Source organism: Trachymyrmex septentrionalis, unplaced genomic scaffold, assembly GCF_001594115.1.
Source record: "Trachymyrmex septentrionalis isolate Tsep2-gDNA-1 unplaced genomic scaffold, Tsep1.0 scaffold76, whole genome shotgun sequence".
In the NCBI taxonomy this organism is placed as follows: Eukaryota; Metazoa; Arthropoda; class Insecta; order Hymenoptera; family Formicidae; genus Trachymyrmex; species Trachymyrmex septentrionalis.
Window position 1 is genome coordinate 1,406,162 of NW_017305947.1, and position 17,332 is coordinate 1,423,493.

General features: G+C 30.3%; 1 protein-coding gene across 6 annotated transcripts in view; it reads right to left on the bottom strand.

Moving 5' to 3' along the window:
- LOC108754122 (nuclear receptor coactivator 3-like) overlaps positions 1-17,332 on the bottom strand; it is a 163,199-nt gene that overhangs the window by 25,515 nt on the left and 120,352 nt on the right. For 5 of the 6 annotated variants that reach the window (XM_018496204.1, XM_018496203.1, XM_018496200.1 and 2 more), the window contains 6 exons: positions 14,503-14,876; positions 12,246-12,472; positions 8,610-9,705; positions 7,628-7,747; positions 4,911-5,231; positions 3,710-3,964 (listed from right to left, as the gene is read on the bottom strand). In XM_018496204.1, the coding sequence (XP_018351706.1) occupies positions 3,710-3,964; positions 4,911-5,231; positions 7,628-7,747; positions 8,610-9,705; positions 12,246-12,472; positions 14,503-14,876 (2,393 nt within the window). The remainder of the gene's footprint in view (positions 1-3,709; positions 3,965-4,910; positions 5,232-7,627; positions 7,748-8,609; positions 9,706-12,245; positions 12,473-14,502; positions 14,877-17,332) is intronic. The other variant, XM_018496206.1, reaches the window with a different exon arrangement.

Below are 17,332 nucleotides of genomic sequence, written 5' to 3' on the forward strand. Positions count from 1 at the left end.
GTTTATTTTGTAAATATATCAGATTTAATATAAATTATATATAATTATATATATAATAATGATAAAAGATATAAGATAAAAAGATTTGGGTATATTAATAAGTTCATTATTTTCTAATAGATGCGCTGATTGGTCATTGCAATCATATGATTAGCAAGCCAATGACAAACTTACTAAAAATGGCTGCTTAATAGATGATTGATGAATTTCATAATCCATCTTGCAAACAACGCCATTTTTAGTACTTCTTCTAGTATTGTTTAGTATTTTTGCGATACTGACATAAGTCGGTCGCGCTTCTCTTATAAATATACTCTCAGATCAGGGTGCAATTACATGTAGCGCGATACACGTAATGTTCAAATTTTGAAAGCTAAGTGGGGCGACATTGAGTAAAGCTCTAGATATACCACAGTAACGCAAAAGTCATCCATTTTGAACTAATAATTATATTATATACTGAATAACTATATTACATACTAAATAACTATATTGTATACTAAAACTATATTGCAGTCGAACCTCCGTAAAGTTAATTTCCGCAAAAATCATGTCTTAACTTCCTATAGTAATCTAGCACATACTTCGCAAACTCATACTCCAGCACATACTATATATTTATTTATTTTCTATGAGAAAGTAGTATGAGAGTTCAAAGTTCTATGAGAATAAAATGAACAATTTTTAAATAAAATTGAAGGACTCTTATTATACAAAATAAATAACAATAAATAAAGAGTAAAGTAAGAGTCGATACAATTCTTTAAAATTCCACAAAGAATTACAATTAACACGAGATAAAATTATATAAAGCAAAATTAAAATTAAAAAATAAAAAGTTACAAGTTTCGGCTACCGGATTGAGCCCTCTTCAGACATATAAAAAAAAACCGCAGTACAATAATCGTTAACGGAAATGTTCGCGTAATTACAGTTCGGGTGAGTCTTGATGTAGAACTCGACATTATTCGCATACGATTGAACAGTCAAATGTATTTATAATATATCTCTTGAAAAAGTTCTAGTTGATAAAAGATAAAAAAAACTTCTTATAAAAAAATAATAAACGCAATTAAATTAACATAACGGAATTCTATAAAAGTAATTAAAACTCACCAAAAAACAAGTAATAATAGTAAAAACAAGTAACAATAAATTATTCAAAGCGTCCATACAAGTATGACAAACCATCAGAATATACAGAATTAAGTAGAACGCAGATGTGACATTGTATATGACGGACACTGTATATCGATTGTTATGTGCGCTCGCTAATACGGATCACCAAGGATTGAGAGAAGAGACGGACCGTCGGTACACAATTATTGCACGATATCTTATAGACCACATTCCTCTTAAATGTTTGGGGACAAGTATCCTTCTGTACTTTGATATATCTTCATTATATTTCTCCATTTTGTTAGGACTATGGGAAGAAACCCTGATGTCGTTTGTATTAAATCGCTTAAACTTTTCTGTGTGAAAAGGAATGAATGGTACCGTAGCCAAGAAGCTGATTCTTTCGTACTGACATTGTCAAATCTTTATGTATCAAGTGTCTACTTTTAATTAAATTTTTTATGCGTTGAGTAACAGTGTCAAAAATAAAAGTCAGTGGATAATTATTATCAAGTAAAATGTTGATTAGCAAAGTCAAATTTTTAGAATAAAACCTAAAGTCAGAAAGTAACAAAGCTCTGTCAACAAGCGAAAAAATTGTACCTTTTTTCTGTGCAATTGGGTGATTCAAGTTAGAATTTAAAAATCTACCTGAAAAGATAGGCTTACGTTACGTACCAATCGAAAATAAAGCGATTCCTATGTATAGATATGATTATGTCAAGAAAATTCATTTTATCTCCCCCCCCCCCCCCACCTCTGTGGTGAATTGGAGACGAGGATGAAACGAATTGAATTGTTGTAGTAAAACGTCGATTTTAGACAGCAACACCGCGGTGCATATATGTCATCAACATATCTACAATAAAATAAGATATCCAGATTTATAATGACCTCAAAGACACCGTCTCTAATCTCCTCATCACTAGGTCTGCAATTATAAGTGATAAAGGAGAGCCCATGGGAGTACCGAGGCTTTGTTTATAAATCTTATTGTCGAAAGAGAAAAAAGTGAAATCCAAGACAAACCTTATCGCCCCCCAATAACTCGTTCTTAGGCAAAGAGCAATCCTTGGAAATAAAATTCCATTGTTTGCTCATTCACACAATCGACCGCTATATCCATTGGAACATTAGTAAAAGGTGATGTCACATCTAGTGAAATTAACTTATGATCACCTGTGGGTCGTAATCTTTTTAATTGTTAGACTAGTTCAAAACTATTTTTGATGTGACTATCCGCTTTTGGGAAAGTCTTGAATAATATGTTATGTAAGTATATAGCCAATGAATACAGCGGACTGCCTATCGATGAAACGATGATTCTAAGAGGGCAATCAGGTTTGTGGATCTTCGGCAGTCCATAGACTCTCGGAAGTGATTCGTCGCTACAATATAACGCTTTATAATTTGAGTCATTGATATAACCCTTCGTTTTCTATGTGAGCATAGAAAACGAAGGGTTAACGCTGTCGTAAGTTTCACATAAACAATTCATCATAAACATTTCACATCATAAACAATTTTCATTTTTTGCATTGTTTTTCTGTAAAATTGATAGTATATTTGAGCACAAAATTATTGAAAACCAATTTTCGATAATTTTTATTATATAAAATTAATATCTTATTAACTATTGTGAAAATTACAAAATGGTAGAGGACTTTCCGTTTCATTTTCCACTTCATTAATCTACTCTACATATCCACTTCATCAGAACAATTATCAGACACTTTGTACACTAAATACTAATAATACTAAGCGCTTATTGGGATTACATCCACTAGATCAAAAATGGCGGTCGAAATAACCAATAGAAAATTTGTCAGTATTTTGGCTCAGATAAAAGAATTGCTACTTTGTCTCGGTTCATAATCTTACTTCAAGAGGCCTTAAATCATAAGTTGGAAGAGAGTGACAATAATTTTTGTCTCTAACTGTTTTTGCGCAGTCTTTAGGCTTTAACCATTAGGCTTAAGCGAATTGGACAAAATCCAATTCTTACGGTCTAAAAGTATAACTATAATAGTATAAGTTCTGTGGCCGATATATTGTCACTTATAACTTACAGCTTACGGTTTACAGCCTCTTAAAGCAAGATTGTGAACCAAGCATTTGATATATCCAGAAGCATTTAGGAGCATCGAGGAGAAGAAGTTTATCCTCCAACATAGCGTCACAAAAAATTATAACCTCTTTGGTCATAGCATATGTTGCTCTTTTCAAATCTCCCCTAACCTAACCTAACCTAACCTAACCTAACCTAACCTAAAATCTACCCTAACTTAACAATGAAAATTAACAGCGTATACGCGATTAAATAAGGATACTGATGGCCATCTCCAGACTTCAGAGAGGATTAAGGGAGAGTCTTCTTTAATTATTTTTCATTTCTTTTTGTGCTTTGCAAATTTCTCATCTGTTTTATCTTTGTCATTCTAATTTACCATTCACTAATTTACCAACTTGTCACTATATAAATATTCAATCATTAATGAAAAAGCTATATACAATATGCAACTTGTCCACACATGGCAAACAAGTTAAAGTTATTTACAATTTTTGTTAAATTAAATTTAATCGCACTCACCTGACTTAGCATATGACTGAGGTAGGTATTGGTTGCTGGACGAGGTAGTTGTCTCGACTGGCTTTGGAGAGGACGCGCCGACGTCGCGGTCGTTGTAATCGCATTATTATTACCAACTTGCAAATTGCCACCAGTCCAAGGCTGCTGTTGTTGCGGTTGTTGTTGCGGCTGCTGCTGTTGCTGCTGCTGCTGCTGTTGTTGTTGTTGTTGCTGTTGCTGTTTCGGCGGCTGCTGTTTTAAGCGAAGCAGCTTCTCCTAATTAAAAAATCAATTACAATTATTATTTAAAAAAAAGAATCTTGCCTATTTTTATATAGATTAAATAACAATAAATAAAGGGCAAAGTAAGAGTCAAACACATTTTTTTTAAATTGTCACACAATTAAAAGAATAAATTACAAATTAAGAGAAAAGTAAAATTGAAAAAATATAATAAAATAAAAACAAAGTTTCGGCTACCGGATTGAGCCCTCTTCGGACATTAACTTATCAAAAAAAAATAGCAATACAAAATTAATTATCGGAAATGTTCGCATATTCACTATAATCACAGTTTGGGTAAGCCTTGATGTAGAACTCGACATTATTCACATACAATTGAACAGTCAAATGTGTTTCATATCTCTTGGAAAAGTTCTAGTTGATAAAAAAGATAAAAAGACTTCTTACGAAAAAATAAACGCGATTAAATTAACATACCGAAATTCTAATTAATTAAAACTTACCAAAAATTATATGTAAATTATTCAAACAAGTGTGTCCATATAAGCATGAAAAACTTATTTTAGAAATTATTATTAGTATGAAGAATTATTAGAATATATAAAGTGGGAGGCATGTAAGATAGACATTGTGTATCGATTATAATGTACGCTCGCTGATACGGATCAACACGGAGAGAGAAGAGACGGACTGTCAGTATTGAAAAGTCAAATTTTATTTACAATAGATATATATGCCTTTAAAGACCTTCAGTGTCAGTTTGTAAATTTAAACTATTTTTCTGCTGTAGAAGAAAAGTCCTTCAATCTGTTAAATATTTATATACAATAGATTCTGATGGAATTAAGAGAAGCCAAAATGTAATTTACGTTCCATTAACTGCGCTTGACTCTCATTTGCCGTGTATTTTTTTTTATTTTTTAGTATCGAGTCTTTCGAATATATATTATATTTAATAAAAAATTTGTTCAAATCGTACCTGTGGCGTTTCCGATATCTCAGACGCAGAAATCTGTGGGATATTCGTTGGTGGCGGTTTTTTCGCTAACAAAGACGCCAACATTTTATTCTTCTCCCACAGCTTACTCGTTGCGCTATTCGAGGAGCTTGTTCCCGAAGAAGACACCTGCGAGCCGTCCACAGGTCGCTTCACGGCTATGTTCAAATCACCATCCTCTCCTGGCCTCTTCTGGCCTACCTGCGTCGTGTTCCCGAGACCTATATGATCATTTGATTGCGACGGAGACGGTGACGTGGTATTAAATCCAAGACTTCGTAAAAGAGGGTCGTTATCTCTGTGCTAAGAGCAGAAAAAAGAACGCTTAATCTACATTATCATTCTTTCACTTACCATATTTTTTTCCACTTCCATTTTCTCTCCCTTTCCTTCCTCTTTTTTCATTCATTTAATTAACAAATTTTGGTCTTCTGGTCAATTATGCATCTTGAAACGAGGTAAAAACGAAAGTGAATGACTCTTTTTACATCGTTAAATCAATTAGTACGCGTATTAAATCGATGCGAATATTTGATACGTCCTTATTTACACCGATCTGTCTCAGAACAGATCAGATTAGGTAACGTGATCTTCACTACTTTTCAAGATATAAAACTTCTAATTCTAACTTTAAAAGCAATGGCGAATTTTAATATACGAACCAAAACGAAACCAAGCGTTTACAGTACACTGAGATTCTTTGATATCATTTGATGCGCGTATCAGCTTGATCTGATACTCGTGATTCAGAAGTATCAGACCAAAATAATTCGCCAGCGTTTATACCAAGCGTATCAAGTGATTTGGTACGGGTATGGTACTTAATACGCGTGTTCGATGTTAAACTAAACTACTGAGCTTACTAATCGTTAGAGCCTGGATTATCCGATATGTTATCGTAAATGTGACTTGGGACAGGTAACTTGAAACAACATGTATTGTTAAATTTAATCGTAGTATCCATTCATGAGTCCCTAAAGGAAGTTTTAATTCCACAATTGAGTGTAGATTAGCACATGTTAAACTGCACGTTTCTCACAATTCTTCCTACTGCTGTTACTCATCGCAACAAGTAAAGCGAGCGAACAATGACGCCACGACTTGCAACAAGGCAGGATATAGAAGGGAAAATTAAAAGATGTGTTCTTTTTAGCTAAAGTTTTTACATGATTCATCTTTCTTCTTTTTCTCTCCATTAAAAAGAAAAAGAAAAATGATAAACCATGCAAAAGTCCAGCTAAAAAGAACAGAACCAAAGTTGATGCGACTTTAGAATTTTAATTAGGGCCTTATTAATTGTTTATAATTCCACTGGTCAAAACCTAGTAACTTTGCTCACTTTTGTAATTTTCACCTCGTTTTAAAATACATAATCGATATTTACATGCGCGCGTTTGAAAAAAACATGCACTTAATTGCATGTAACCTAGAGATCTTCAAGTAAAAGATTGGAGATCGTTTAGACAATTTCTGATTGGTGCGCCATATTTTTCATTCAAGCTACTTAAAATAGAATGAGACAGATACATAAAATAGAATAAGATGCGTGGATGTCTCATTCTATCTTAAAATGCCTACTAATAGAAGCGGCAAATATCGCGCGCGGTACGTCCATCAGAAACCTTTATGCATTATCTATCTCATTTTATTTTAAGTAGGTCCTGAAATGTATGGTGGAGCAAACGTATCCAATCTCTTAAGCTCATGACACATAAGGATTGTTCTTTTTAGCTGAACTTTTGCACCAGTTCATCTTTCTCCTCTTCATTCCTCCTGGAGAGAAAAAGAAAATTAACTGGTGCGAAAGTTCAACTAAAAAGAACATGCCTATAATGACGCTGAAACTGGCCGCTGCAGCCAGCCACCGATCAAGAATAGGCAGCGAATGCGAGCCTCTAACGACAATTTTTATTCTCGTGCTCATGAATCGTTTAAAACATTGAAAAAATTATCTACAGAATTTTAAACATAAAGAATGGGTTGGATAAAGCAAATTAAGTTATTACAATATTTTAAATTATCCACTGGAAATTATTCCTCTTATTTTCATTTTTGAAAAATTCATTTTTACGTTAAAATAAAAATAAAAAGTACAACCTCCAATGGCTTTAGTCTTGACAAATGTTATCCAGGACATGATTTTGAATAGCATTCAAGAGGTTTTAGTCATCGGTCATCTTGCGTAATACTAATGTCGGCGATACTGTAACTTTTAAGCCTTATAACTTGAAAAGTACTTAATAAAAAATGACTTTATTCTAGTTTTTAAAAACTCTTGACACCAGCTATTAGATTCTGTCATCAAAAATACAGCGTTCCATTTAAAAAAATCGATTTGATTTTGACCTTTGGCGACACCACCCGAAGTCAAATAAATAAATCATCAGTAAATAGATCTTTTTAAACCCTACAACTTTGGTCTCAAACATTTTTCTCAAAAATACTTTGTTTTCGAAATATTAGACAGTTTCTAAATCTTTGATACTATATTGATTTATATTATCATATTTTGTCCATGTACTGAACTGTCCATAAGATAACTTTGATTTATCTTATAGAAAATTACTTCTTATCTTATCATGCATATTTGGAATATTATTTTTATTTTATTTCTTAGTTGACTTGATTTATGATAAGTTATTCTTTCTTTTATCGTTGAGCATCATTATTTTGATTTCAAATTAAAATATAAAACGTACTTGTTGTTCTTGCAATTTTCTTTCTTCGTCTTGATCTTTCATCAGCTGTTGCAGGAGTTCATTTCTTTTCTTCCCGGCACGTGTTTCTTCATCCTCGTCGTCATTTTTTTCATTTAATAACTTAAAACACAAAAAAGAAAGAATAATTATGGGAATTAAAAAAAGGAGATCTGTTAAATTAGAGATCCGTATACAATTTGTACAGAAAAATGCAAAAGTCTAAAAAGAAAAAATGCAATTATGAAATCATAGGCCAAAACTATCTCTCTTTATATGCTGTCATTTATTAAATCAATACATTTTAATCATTTTCTTCTTCTTACTGATTAGTTATATTATAATCAATGATTTTTTTTCTCTTCCTTAACAAATTTTTGCTGAATTTTATTTATAGTTTTAAAAAGATAATTTTTTACGATTTTGATTGTTCATAACTTTCAATAAAAATTTGTAAAATTGAATTATTATTTAATCATAGGTCATAATTTAAAAATTTTTAATAAATTTTTTTTATTTATTTCTTAAACATCCATTTTTAACTCCATTTAAGACATGAGAAGACTATAAATTCAAACTTTTTTTTTAAATATTTAAATATATTGAAAAATTATTTTTTAAACTCAAAATATATTGAAAATATATTAATTTTTTTAATTTTACCGTCAACTACAGTTATGAAAACAATATTTAAGTTCTGTTTGAATGTTGAGCAGAATGCAAGTGAACTTCCGCCTTACATTAAATGATAAAGAAATAAAATTTTGTTTATCTACAATTTACAATATACCTCATAGTAACAATTATATAAATTGTACAATCATCTAAAATTTTTGCTTCAGACCCAAACAACCCCATTGCTGTCGATTAAATTCGTTTTAATCATTTTTACTTTTTTCTTGATAGAGCGGCTCTTTTAAGATACTAATATTTCTTTTTTTTTTTTATTACAAAATCATAGATTAATTACAAATGGTCGACTTACTTGCAATAACATGTTATTTCCGAGCGACGATTTAGAGTGCTCCATGCTCGGCTTTGGCATGTTGCTAGGGCTCGTACGCACTTTATGTTCCGGATGATAGTCGTCTTCATCTTGTTGGTTCAACAGGATTTTTAATATCCGATGTTTATTCTGATTATCCGAATCGTTGTTTGTATTGTCCTGGCTATCGTCACTAGCGCTCGGGCCCTTCGTCAATAAGTTTCTGAGCCTACCGGACTCAGTGGACACAACACTGTTGTTCTGAGTTTCAACAGCGGTAGCGGCAGTGTTGCTGGTCCTCGTGGTCGTATTGTCCATGGTACCGCCTCCACCACTGTTGCTAGTAGGACATCCACTCTTGTTGCTCTCCTCAGTTCGTTTGACGGTTGTTGTGGTGTTACTACCGACGCCACTAACTCCGCTGCTGATACCGCTATTGCCGGCACCGCCGCCGCCGTTGGTGTTGACATTAGTGGCAGCATTGCTCAATGTAGCTGTCTGTGTCGTCTCCTGAAGAGGACTGAAGGGGAACGAATTACTGAAGGTAGGAGCGATGCAGACTGGATTTGGGCTAAGTCTGTCTATAGGCATTAACGTCGAATTAGAGAAAGTTCCCTGTGGACTCGGTGGTGTCGGGGATGGCTGGGAAGGTGGTCGTGAATTTGGTGGCCCGCTTGCTCTCGACTCCGGCCTATCCGTCCACCCGGCACTACTATCCAAATCCCATGTGGAACTGGGGAAGAGCTCAAATTCCAGGTCCATGTTCCCCGAAAAATGGTTGAACGGATTGCCAGTTGACGTGCTCAGCGTTAAGGGATCACTGTTACCGCCACTACCACCGCCGCCGCCGCCACTGGCACCCCCCGTGCTAAAGGCGATCGTGTTCGAAGTGGCAGTTGTCGCTGCCATACCGCGAGCACTGATACCACTCACTTGACCGTTCAGATGCGCGACGGACATCAGCGGGCCACCCACGTTATTGTTATTATTACCGTTATTATTATTACTATTATTCGCACAACGGTTGCTAGAGTGTCCTGAGCACACTTTGTTGTTGGAAAGCTGACCACCCTCGATAGGCATTAAGTCATTGTCCCTATTATGAGTAAGAAAAACAAAATAACACATGAATTTGCCAGTTAGCTGCATCTCTTTAACTTAAGACTAAGCGTAATTTATAAAAACACACTATTTATCACACACTATTCCACATCAGCTTAATCTTTCTTCAAGAGTATCAAAAGTAATTTATTTTTGCGTTATCCTGTAGCTTTAAGAGTAAGAATAGCATCTAAATCTAAGTTTAAGAAATTTCCTATATGTATTGCAATCAGTCTCGTCTAGCAAACTTGCAGAATAAAACTATCAGCAGACTTGCAGAATAAAATTATCATATAATTGCTATAGAATATATTACATTCATTTTTATACAAAATGATTTCAGATCTAATATTTTTAATATATAATAATTCTTATAGATATCATAATTTTAATTGTAAACTTAAAAATTATTCTACATATTCAGTACAATGGAAAATGAAGATGTTATGTAGATATGTTATCTTTATTTAGATGTGAAGAATAATATTAAATTTCTCCCTTTACAAATTTCAATGCGCCTTCTTTCAACTAATCAATTGAAGAAGAACTGATCAATTGAAGAAGAACTGATCAATTGAAAGAAGACGCATTAAAATTTGTAGAGAACTGATTAGTTAGAAGAAAGAAGGAAACTCGATGCAGTTTAATCTCACTACATCAGACAAAAATATTTTTTTTTTATTATACGCGTCTTGTCATATTTAATTAATTTACTAGAAACAAAATGTCTCAAAATCATTTATTATCTAGAAAGAAAATAATTAAGTTACTACGAAATCTATCTAAACTGATGTGTATGTTGAATTAAGATTTATTAACGAACAGATGCCGTTGTATTTACACATATTTCCAAACATGATTTAGATATACAGAATTAAAAACAGAAAACATTCTAAAGTTATGTTAGAACTTTATTCGTGCAAAAATATTAGCGCAAATGTGATTTGTTTTGTTCTCTATCAATATTAATTTCCGTTAAATGCATAAATGTAGGATTACATGTATAAGTAAAGCAATTCTTATAAATTATAAACATACATCTCACTAATTATTAATACATTAAGTATACATACTCAAAATATCAGATTTTTTAAATGTATATAATTCACTAAGATTTTTAAATTTGCGGAAAGATTGACTTGAATAATTTTTTTTATATTAATGTTTAAGAAAAATAAGTACAACTGTGCTAAAAATAATTAATAAGTTAAAATCGAATTTAACTTTTAGGAAAGAACTTAATAAAATACTATGGATATACAATAGGTATTTTAATTACATATCCTAAGTTTTAGAAAAAGTTTTATTTTTTTCAATATATAAAATATTTAAGATAAAAATTATTCGGAAAGATCTCGAGTAAAACATCGTAATGAATTTTTCGAAGCATGAGTACAGTAACAAGCAAATGTTGTGTGCTTAAAAGCCCTCACCATATCCATATAAACATCGTTATCATCGTTAAAAATAAATTACGTAAATAAATCACGTGTAATATGACAATGTTAGATCTGAGCAAAGTTAATATGTGGCGGATGTTGTCGAGTTTAAACATTAAAAGCAAACTGAAATACATACATAACTACTAGGTTACGGTGAAAGACAATTGTTCAACAAGAGTGGCCAGATCTCCAACACCAATAAGAAACCGTATTAATGTACATGCAAATGTTGTGCCCTTTGCAAATTCATTGCAAACCAAATATGTATTATATAATACTATGAAACAAAAAACTTCCTGATTTAATGATCTAAAATTAATAAATTGGTGCAAATAAACAAAAAAAGATGTAAGCTGTACAGCAATTACATCCTTTCTCTTTTCTAAAACTTAAACGTATTACGAATCGAGATAACTAATTAGAATATTTATTTTTATATTTAAGTATTGTGCAAAGATATTTGAACAATTTTGTTATCAAAAATATAATTTATTTACAAACTAAAAATTTTATTTTATTATAATCTATTATTATTATCCATTTCTAGAAATAATTTTTTATTGTCCCGTAATGTATTTCATATATTAAATTAGGTGCAGTAAAAATGTATCACTTTTGTACTCGAAAAAGCGTTAGTGCTAAAACAATTAAAAACTACTTATATATATTAAAGAAAGGTTATTAAAAGTTATTAACAAACTAGATAATATAAAATATAAAAATCTACCAAAAATTAAGTGAAATTAAAAAATTGTGATTAACATAGAATATTAAAACAATAAGTGTCTTCATTAAGCTTATCTTAGATAAAAAATTATGTGAGAATTTATTAAATTTTTAATATCAAAAGAAATATTCTCGTATTCCAATTCACAAATTATTTCTTTGTCTAACTATTACATTTTTTGGGATTATCTTTTTCCTGTAAAATATAATATAATAATATATAATAAGATTATTTTAACTTCTATGTACTTTTCAATATGCATAATAACTTATTTAGAGTTTATCATTCAAAATTGAGAATTAAAGAATAATAATGATTCTCTGTAATGCTATTAAAATTATTCGCAAGAAATAAAAGCAAACTTACCCAATAATAGAATTAGTTGCCATCATGAAGTCGTCCTGCACATTTACAGGCGCTTTGAACAATTTTGACTTTGTTTGTATCTTAAGGAACTTATCAGGAGTAACGCGCAGTCGGTAAACATCGCTCGTACTTTCTCCCTTTTTGATCGTCTCACTCATATGCTTCATGAGTATTAATCGATCATGAGGGTAGCACAACTCCTTAAGCGTTCTGCCTTCCAGAATATCCTGCAATAGAAAATGCGTTTGTCAATAGTTTTCAGTAATCGGCTTTGAGAATTCAGAGTTGGCATTATTTTACCCACCCCAAAAAAAACCCGGAGGGTTTTTTTTGAGTTTTACCTCCTACTTTAAAAAACCCGAAATTTATGAGTTTTTTGGGTTTTATAGGGATTTTGTATAAGAAAAATTAATTTTTTAATCGGTAACACTTAAAAGAAACGTATTTATAAATATTTAATGAATATAGATATATTAAACTAACTAGACTGATACAATATTAACATATTATACCAATTTTAATATATACAGGGTGTACAAAAAGTCCCGGACCCCTTAAATTTAAATATCTTGAAAAGTACACATTTTCAAAAAAATTGTTTCAGAAAAAAGATGTAGGGTTTAAAAAGTTCTACTAATTCGTCTGACCTTGGCGAAATTAAAAATTTTTTTAAACAAAAATTTGTTTAAGCGTTAATTCTAGGTATTAAATTATCCAAATAAGTATTAATATAGTTTTTAATACGTAGTATTATTTATTTTTTTATCTTTACTATAGAAACCTCGGTAGTCTAAAAATTTAGAATCTCGCACGGAATGTTAAAAATCCGAGTACAACTCTTAGCCGAGATAATATTTTTCACAATAAATAGATTTATTTATTAATTTCCAGCATATTAAGAGCTTAATAGATGCCTATTGAACACTAAAATTCAATTGTGATATTTATTTCGGTAGTTGCGTTTTTAAGCCCGATAAAATTTCGGCGTGCAATTCAAATGATTACAAGTATGATATATATGCATGTACATATGTATTGGATAGTATATACAAATTTATATTGAATTATTTAAGCATTAAAAGATCCAGCTTCAACCATTATGAACATTTCTTATTTTCTATTTGTTGAGTTCTTATTATATAGAAGTGTTTTTTTTTTATTAAAAAAATTTATCACTATTTCATCAATATCTTTACAAAATTTATTCATAATTAATTTTATTTGAATATGTAATTAAATAATGATAAATACAACGTAAACTAAATATTACGTGAAAAAAATCAAATAATTATTTTTATTTTAAAAAACCCCTAAAAAATCCCAAAAACCCAAAAAAACCCTAATAAAACCCAATAAAACTCCTATAAAACCCAGTGAGTTGAGTTTTTAAAAAAAAAACCCGGGTTTTTTCCAACCCTGTTTGAGATAGGGAAAGAAGACACATATCTAAATAAAAAAAATTAAAATAATTTTAATTAGATTGTTATAGAAATTGTTAAAAGTAGATTATTTTAAGATTATTTTAGTATAAGAATGGAAATTTTACGAAAAGCGTCAGTTAGGACATTACTAGTTTATTATTTACTTTTTAATAACACTAAAAATGTCTTCATTTTTCGAAACGTTCTGTTTTTAATGTATATCATTTAGAAAGAATATTAAACATTAGCAATTAACAACTAGTTCGTATTCTTGATATTTTTTAAATTATTTTATTTAATTGAGCTTTATATTTTAATTTGATAAAATAATTTTAATAGTAAAAATAATTAATTGTATTGCCTACAGATAAATATATAGCATAATGATAATTATACTACGCAAAAAGATAACAATGCTTTTTAAAGCTATTGAAAAATGTATTACTAAATTATCATCATCAATCATTTAGTAGCTGATTTAGTAGTAGTTTTAATCTTTTAGTAGCTGAAATAAATAACAGCGGTAGACAAATGTGATTAATTTCATTACTCCAACGAAAAAAAAAGACAGTATACTTTTGTAATTACTAAATGTATTAAATAAAGATTACAAAGCGCAGTCTTACGTTTCTTCTTTTAAAAAATAATTTATACTAGAATCAAATCATAAAAAAATTCTCATCTTAGTCAAGGTACAAAGAGTACAAGGTTCTTCGTATATACTTTACCATTTTATGTAATAGAGTTCAACAATTATCGAATACTACGTATTATTATTATACTACATATATTAAGAATAAGTGAACAGTATAATAATATGCGGCATTGCTCTTTACCTTGTTTATGTACTTGGAGTAAGTGGGGGGTAACCAACTGTTGTCGACCCTGGTTATTGTCCCAGCGCTATTCAATTTGAAGGTGAATTGCTCAACAGGACTAATGAGCTTCTCGTTCGGCGGTATTCTACGCGCTACGCACATCACGCAAGGAACAATGTCTGACGATTCGGAGGATACATCACCACTCTCGATACGATCAGCGTTATTGGGCAGAAGAGCAGAACTGATTTGCATAGATTCGTATTTCGATACTCGCTGTTGCTTCTCTTCCATAGTCTGGTCCTTATCATCGGGAGGCTTCACTAAGAAGCGGCAAGGAAAGGTGCGATTCCTGGTTTGAGGCTGTGGCTCGCTAGTCCAGTGGCTGGAACCTAGAATGTGTAAACTTTGTTTTTTTAAACGATCACATAATACTGACTTTCATAATCGCAAGTAAAAGATTTCATAATTTTTGTAATTATGGATATGTAAAATGTGTAGTATACAAAATTCCGAAATTCACAAATCAAAATACTGCAGTAAAAAAATATATTTGTGAATTTTTATTTTAAGCAGTAATTTTTGAGATAATAAGAATTTAAATATGACTAATTATAGACTACATGTAGACAGTTACCTGTGAGTAAGCGCGCTGAAGTGTGAGCTCACTAATCTACTGCATGCGCAACTCATGGACAGGTGGCCATCAAAACATAGTCTGTAATTAGCTATATTTAAATCCTTATTACCTCAAAAATTATTACTTGAGAAACAAATATTTACAAATAACTTTTTTACTTAATTTTTCAAAAATTATCTTGCTGTGGTATTTTGAATGCAAACACCTTGCATATATTCAGGACTGGCATTATTTTACTTACTTAAAAAAAACCCAGGGGATTTTTTTGGGTTTTACCTACTTAAAAAAACCCAAAATTTATGAGTTTTTTGGGTTCTATAGGGATTTTGTATAAGAAAAATTAATTTTTTAATCGGTAACACTTAAAAGAAACATATTTATAAATATTTAATGAAAATATAGGTATATTAAACTAACTGGACTGATACAAAGTCAACATATTATACTAATTTTAATATATACAAGGTGTACAAAAAGTCCTGGACAGCTTAAATTTAAATATCTTGAAAAAAGAACACATTTTCAAGAAAAATGTTTCAGAAAATAGTTATAAGATTTAAAAAGTTCTACTAATCATATCCATCTTACCTTGGCGAAATTAAAAATTTTTTTAAACAAAAATTTGTTTAAGCGTTAACTTTAAGTATTAAATTATCCAAATAAGTGTTAATATAGTTTTAATATATTTCTTTTTTTATCTTCACTATTATATAAATAACCTCGGTAGTCTAAAAATTTAGAATCTTGCACGGAATGTTGGAAAATATGCGGGCTTTTTTAAAAAAAAATTCAATCCGCTAGGTTTTATGGGGGTTTTATTAGGTTTTATTAGGGTTTTTTTGGGTTTTTGGGATTTTTTAGGAGTTTTTTAAAATAAAAATAATTATTTGATTTTTTTCACGTAATATTTAGTTTACGTTGTATTTATCATTATTTAATTACATATTCAAATAAAATTAATTATGAATAAATTTTGTACAGATATTGATGAAATAGTGATAAATTTTTTTAATAAAAAAAAACACTTCTATATAATAAAAACTCAACAAATAGAAAATAAGAAATGTTCATAATGGTTGAAGCTGGATCTTTTAATTGCTTAAATAATTCAATATAAATTTGTATATACTATCCAATACATATGTACATGCATATATATCATACTTGTAATCATTTGAATTGCACGCCGAAATTTTATCGGGCTTAAAAACGCAACTACCGAAATAAATATCATAATTGAATTTTAGTGTTCAATAGGCATCTATTAAGCTCTTAATATGCTGGAAATTAATAAATAAATCTATTTATTGTGAAAAATATTATCTCGGCTAGGAGTTGTATTCGGATTTTTAACATTCCGTACGAGATTCTAAATTTTTAGTCTACCGAGGTTTCTATAGTGAAGATAAAAAAATAAATAATAATACTACGTATTAAAAACTATATTAATACTTATGTGGATAATTTAATACCTAAAATTAACGCATAAACAAATTTTTGTTTAATAAAATTTTTTATTTCGCCAAGGTCAGACGGATTAGTAGAACTTTTTAAACCTACTACATCTTTTTTCTGAAACAATTTTTTTGAAAATGTGTACTTTTCAAGATATTTAAATTTAAAGGGTCTGAGACTTTTAGTACACCCTGTATATATTAAAATTGATATAATATGTTAATATTGTATCAGTCCAGTTAATTTAATATTCCTATATTCATTTAATATTTATAAATACGTTTGTTTTATGTGTTACCGATTAAAAAATTTATTTTTCTTACAAAATCCCAATAAAACTCAAAAAACTCATAAATTTCGGGTTTTTTTAAGTAGGTCAAACACTAAAAAAAAACCTCCTGCAATTTTTTAAGATGGGTAAAATAATGCCAACCCTGAATGTTAAAGATCCGGGTGCAACTCCTAGCCGAGATATTTTTCACAATAAATAGATTTATTTATTAATTTCCAGCATATTAAGAGCTTAATAGATGCCTATTGAGCATTAAAATTCAATTGTGATATTTATTTCGGTAGTTGCGTTTTTAAGTCCGATAAAATTTCGGCGCGCAATTCAAATGACTACAAGTATGATATATATGCATTTACATATGTATTGGATAGTATATACAAATTTATATTGAATTATTTAAGCATTAAAAGATCCAGCTTCAACCATTATGGACATTTCTTATTTTCTATTTGTTGAGTTTT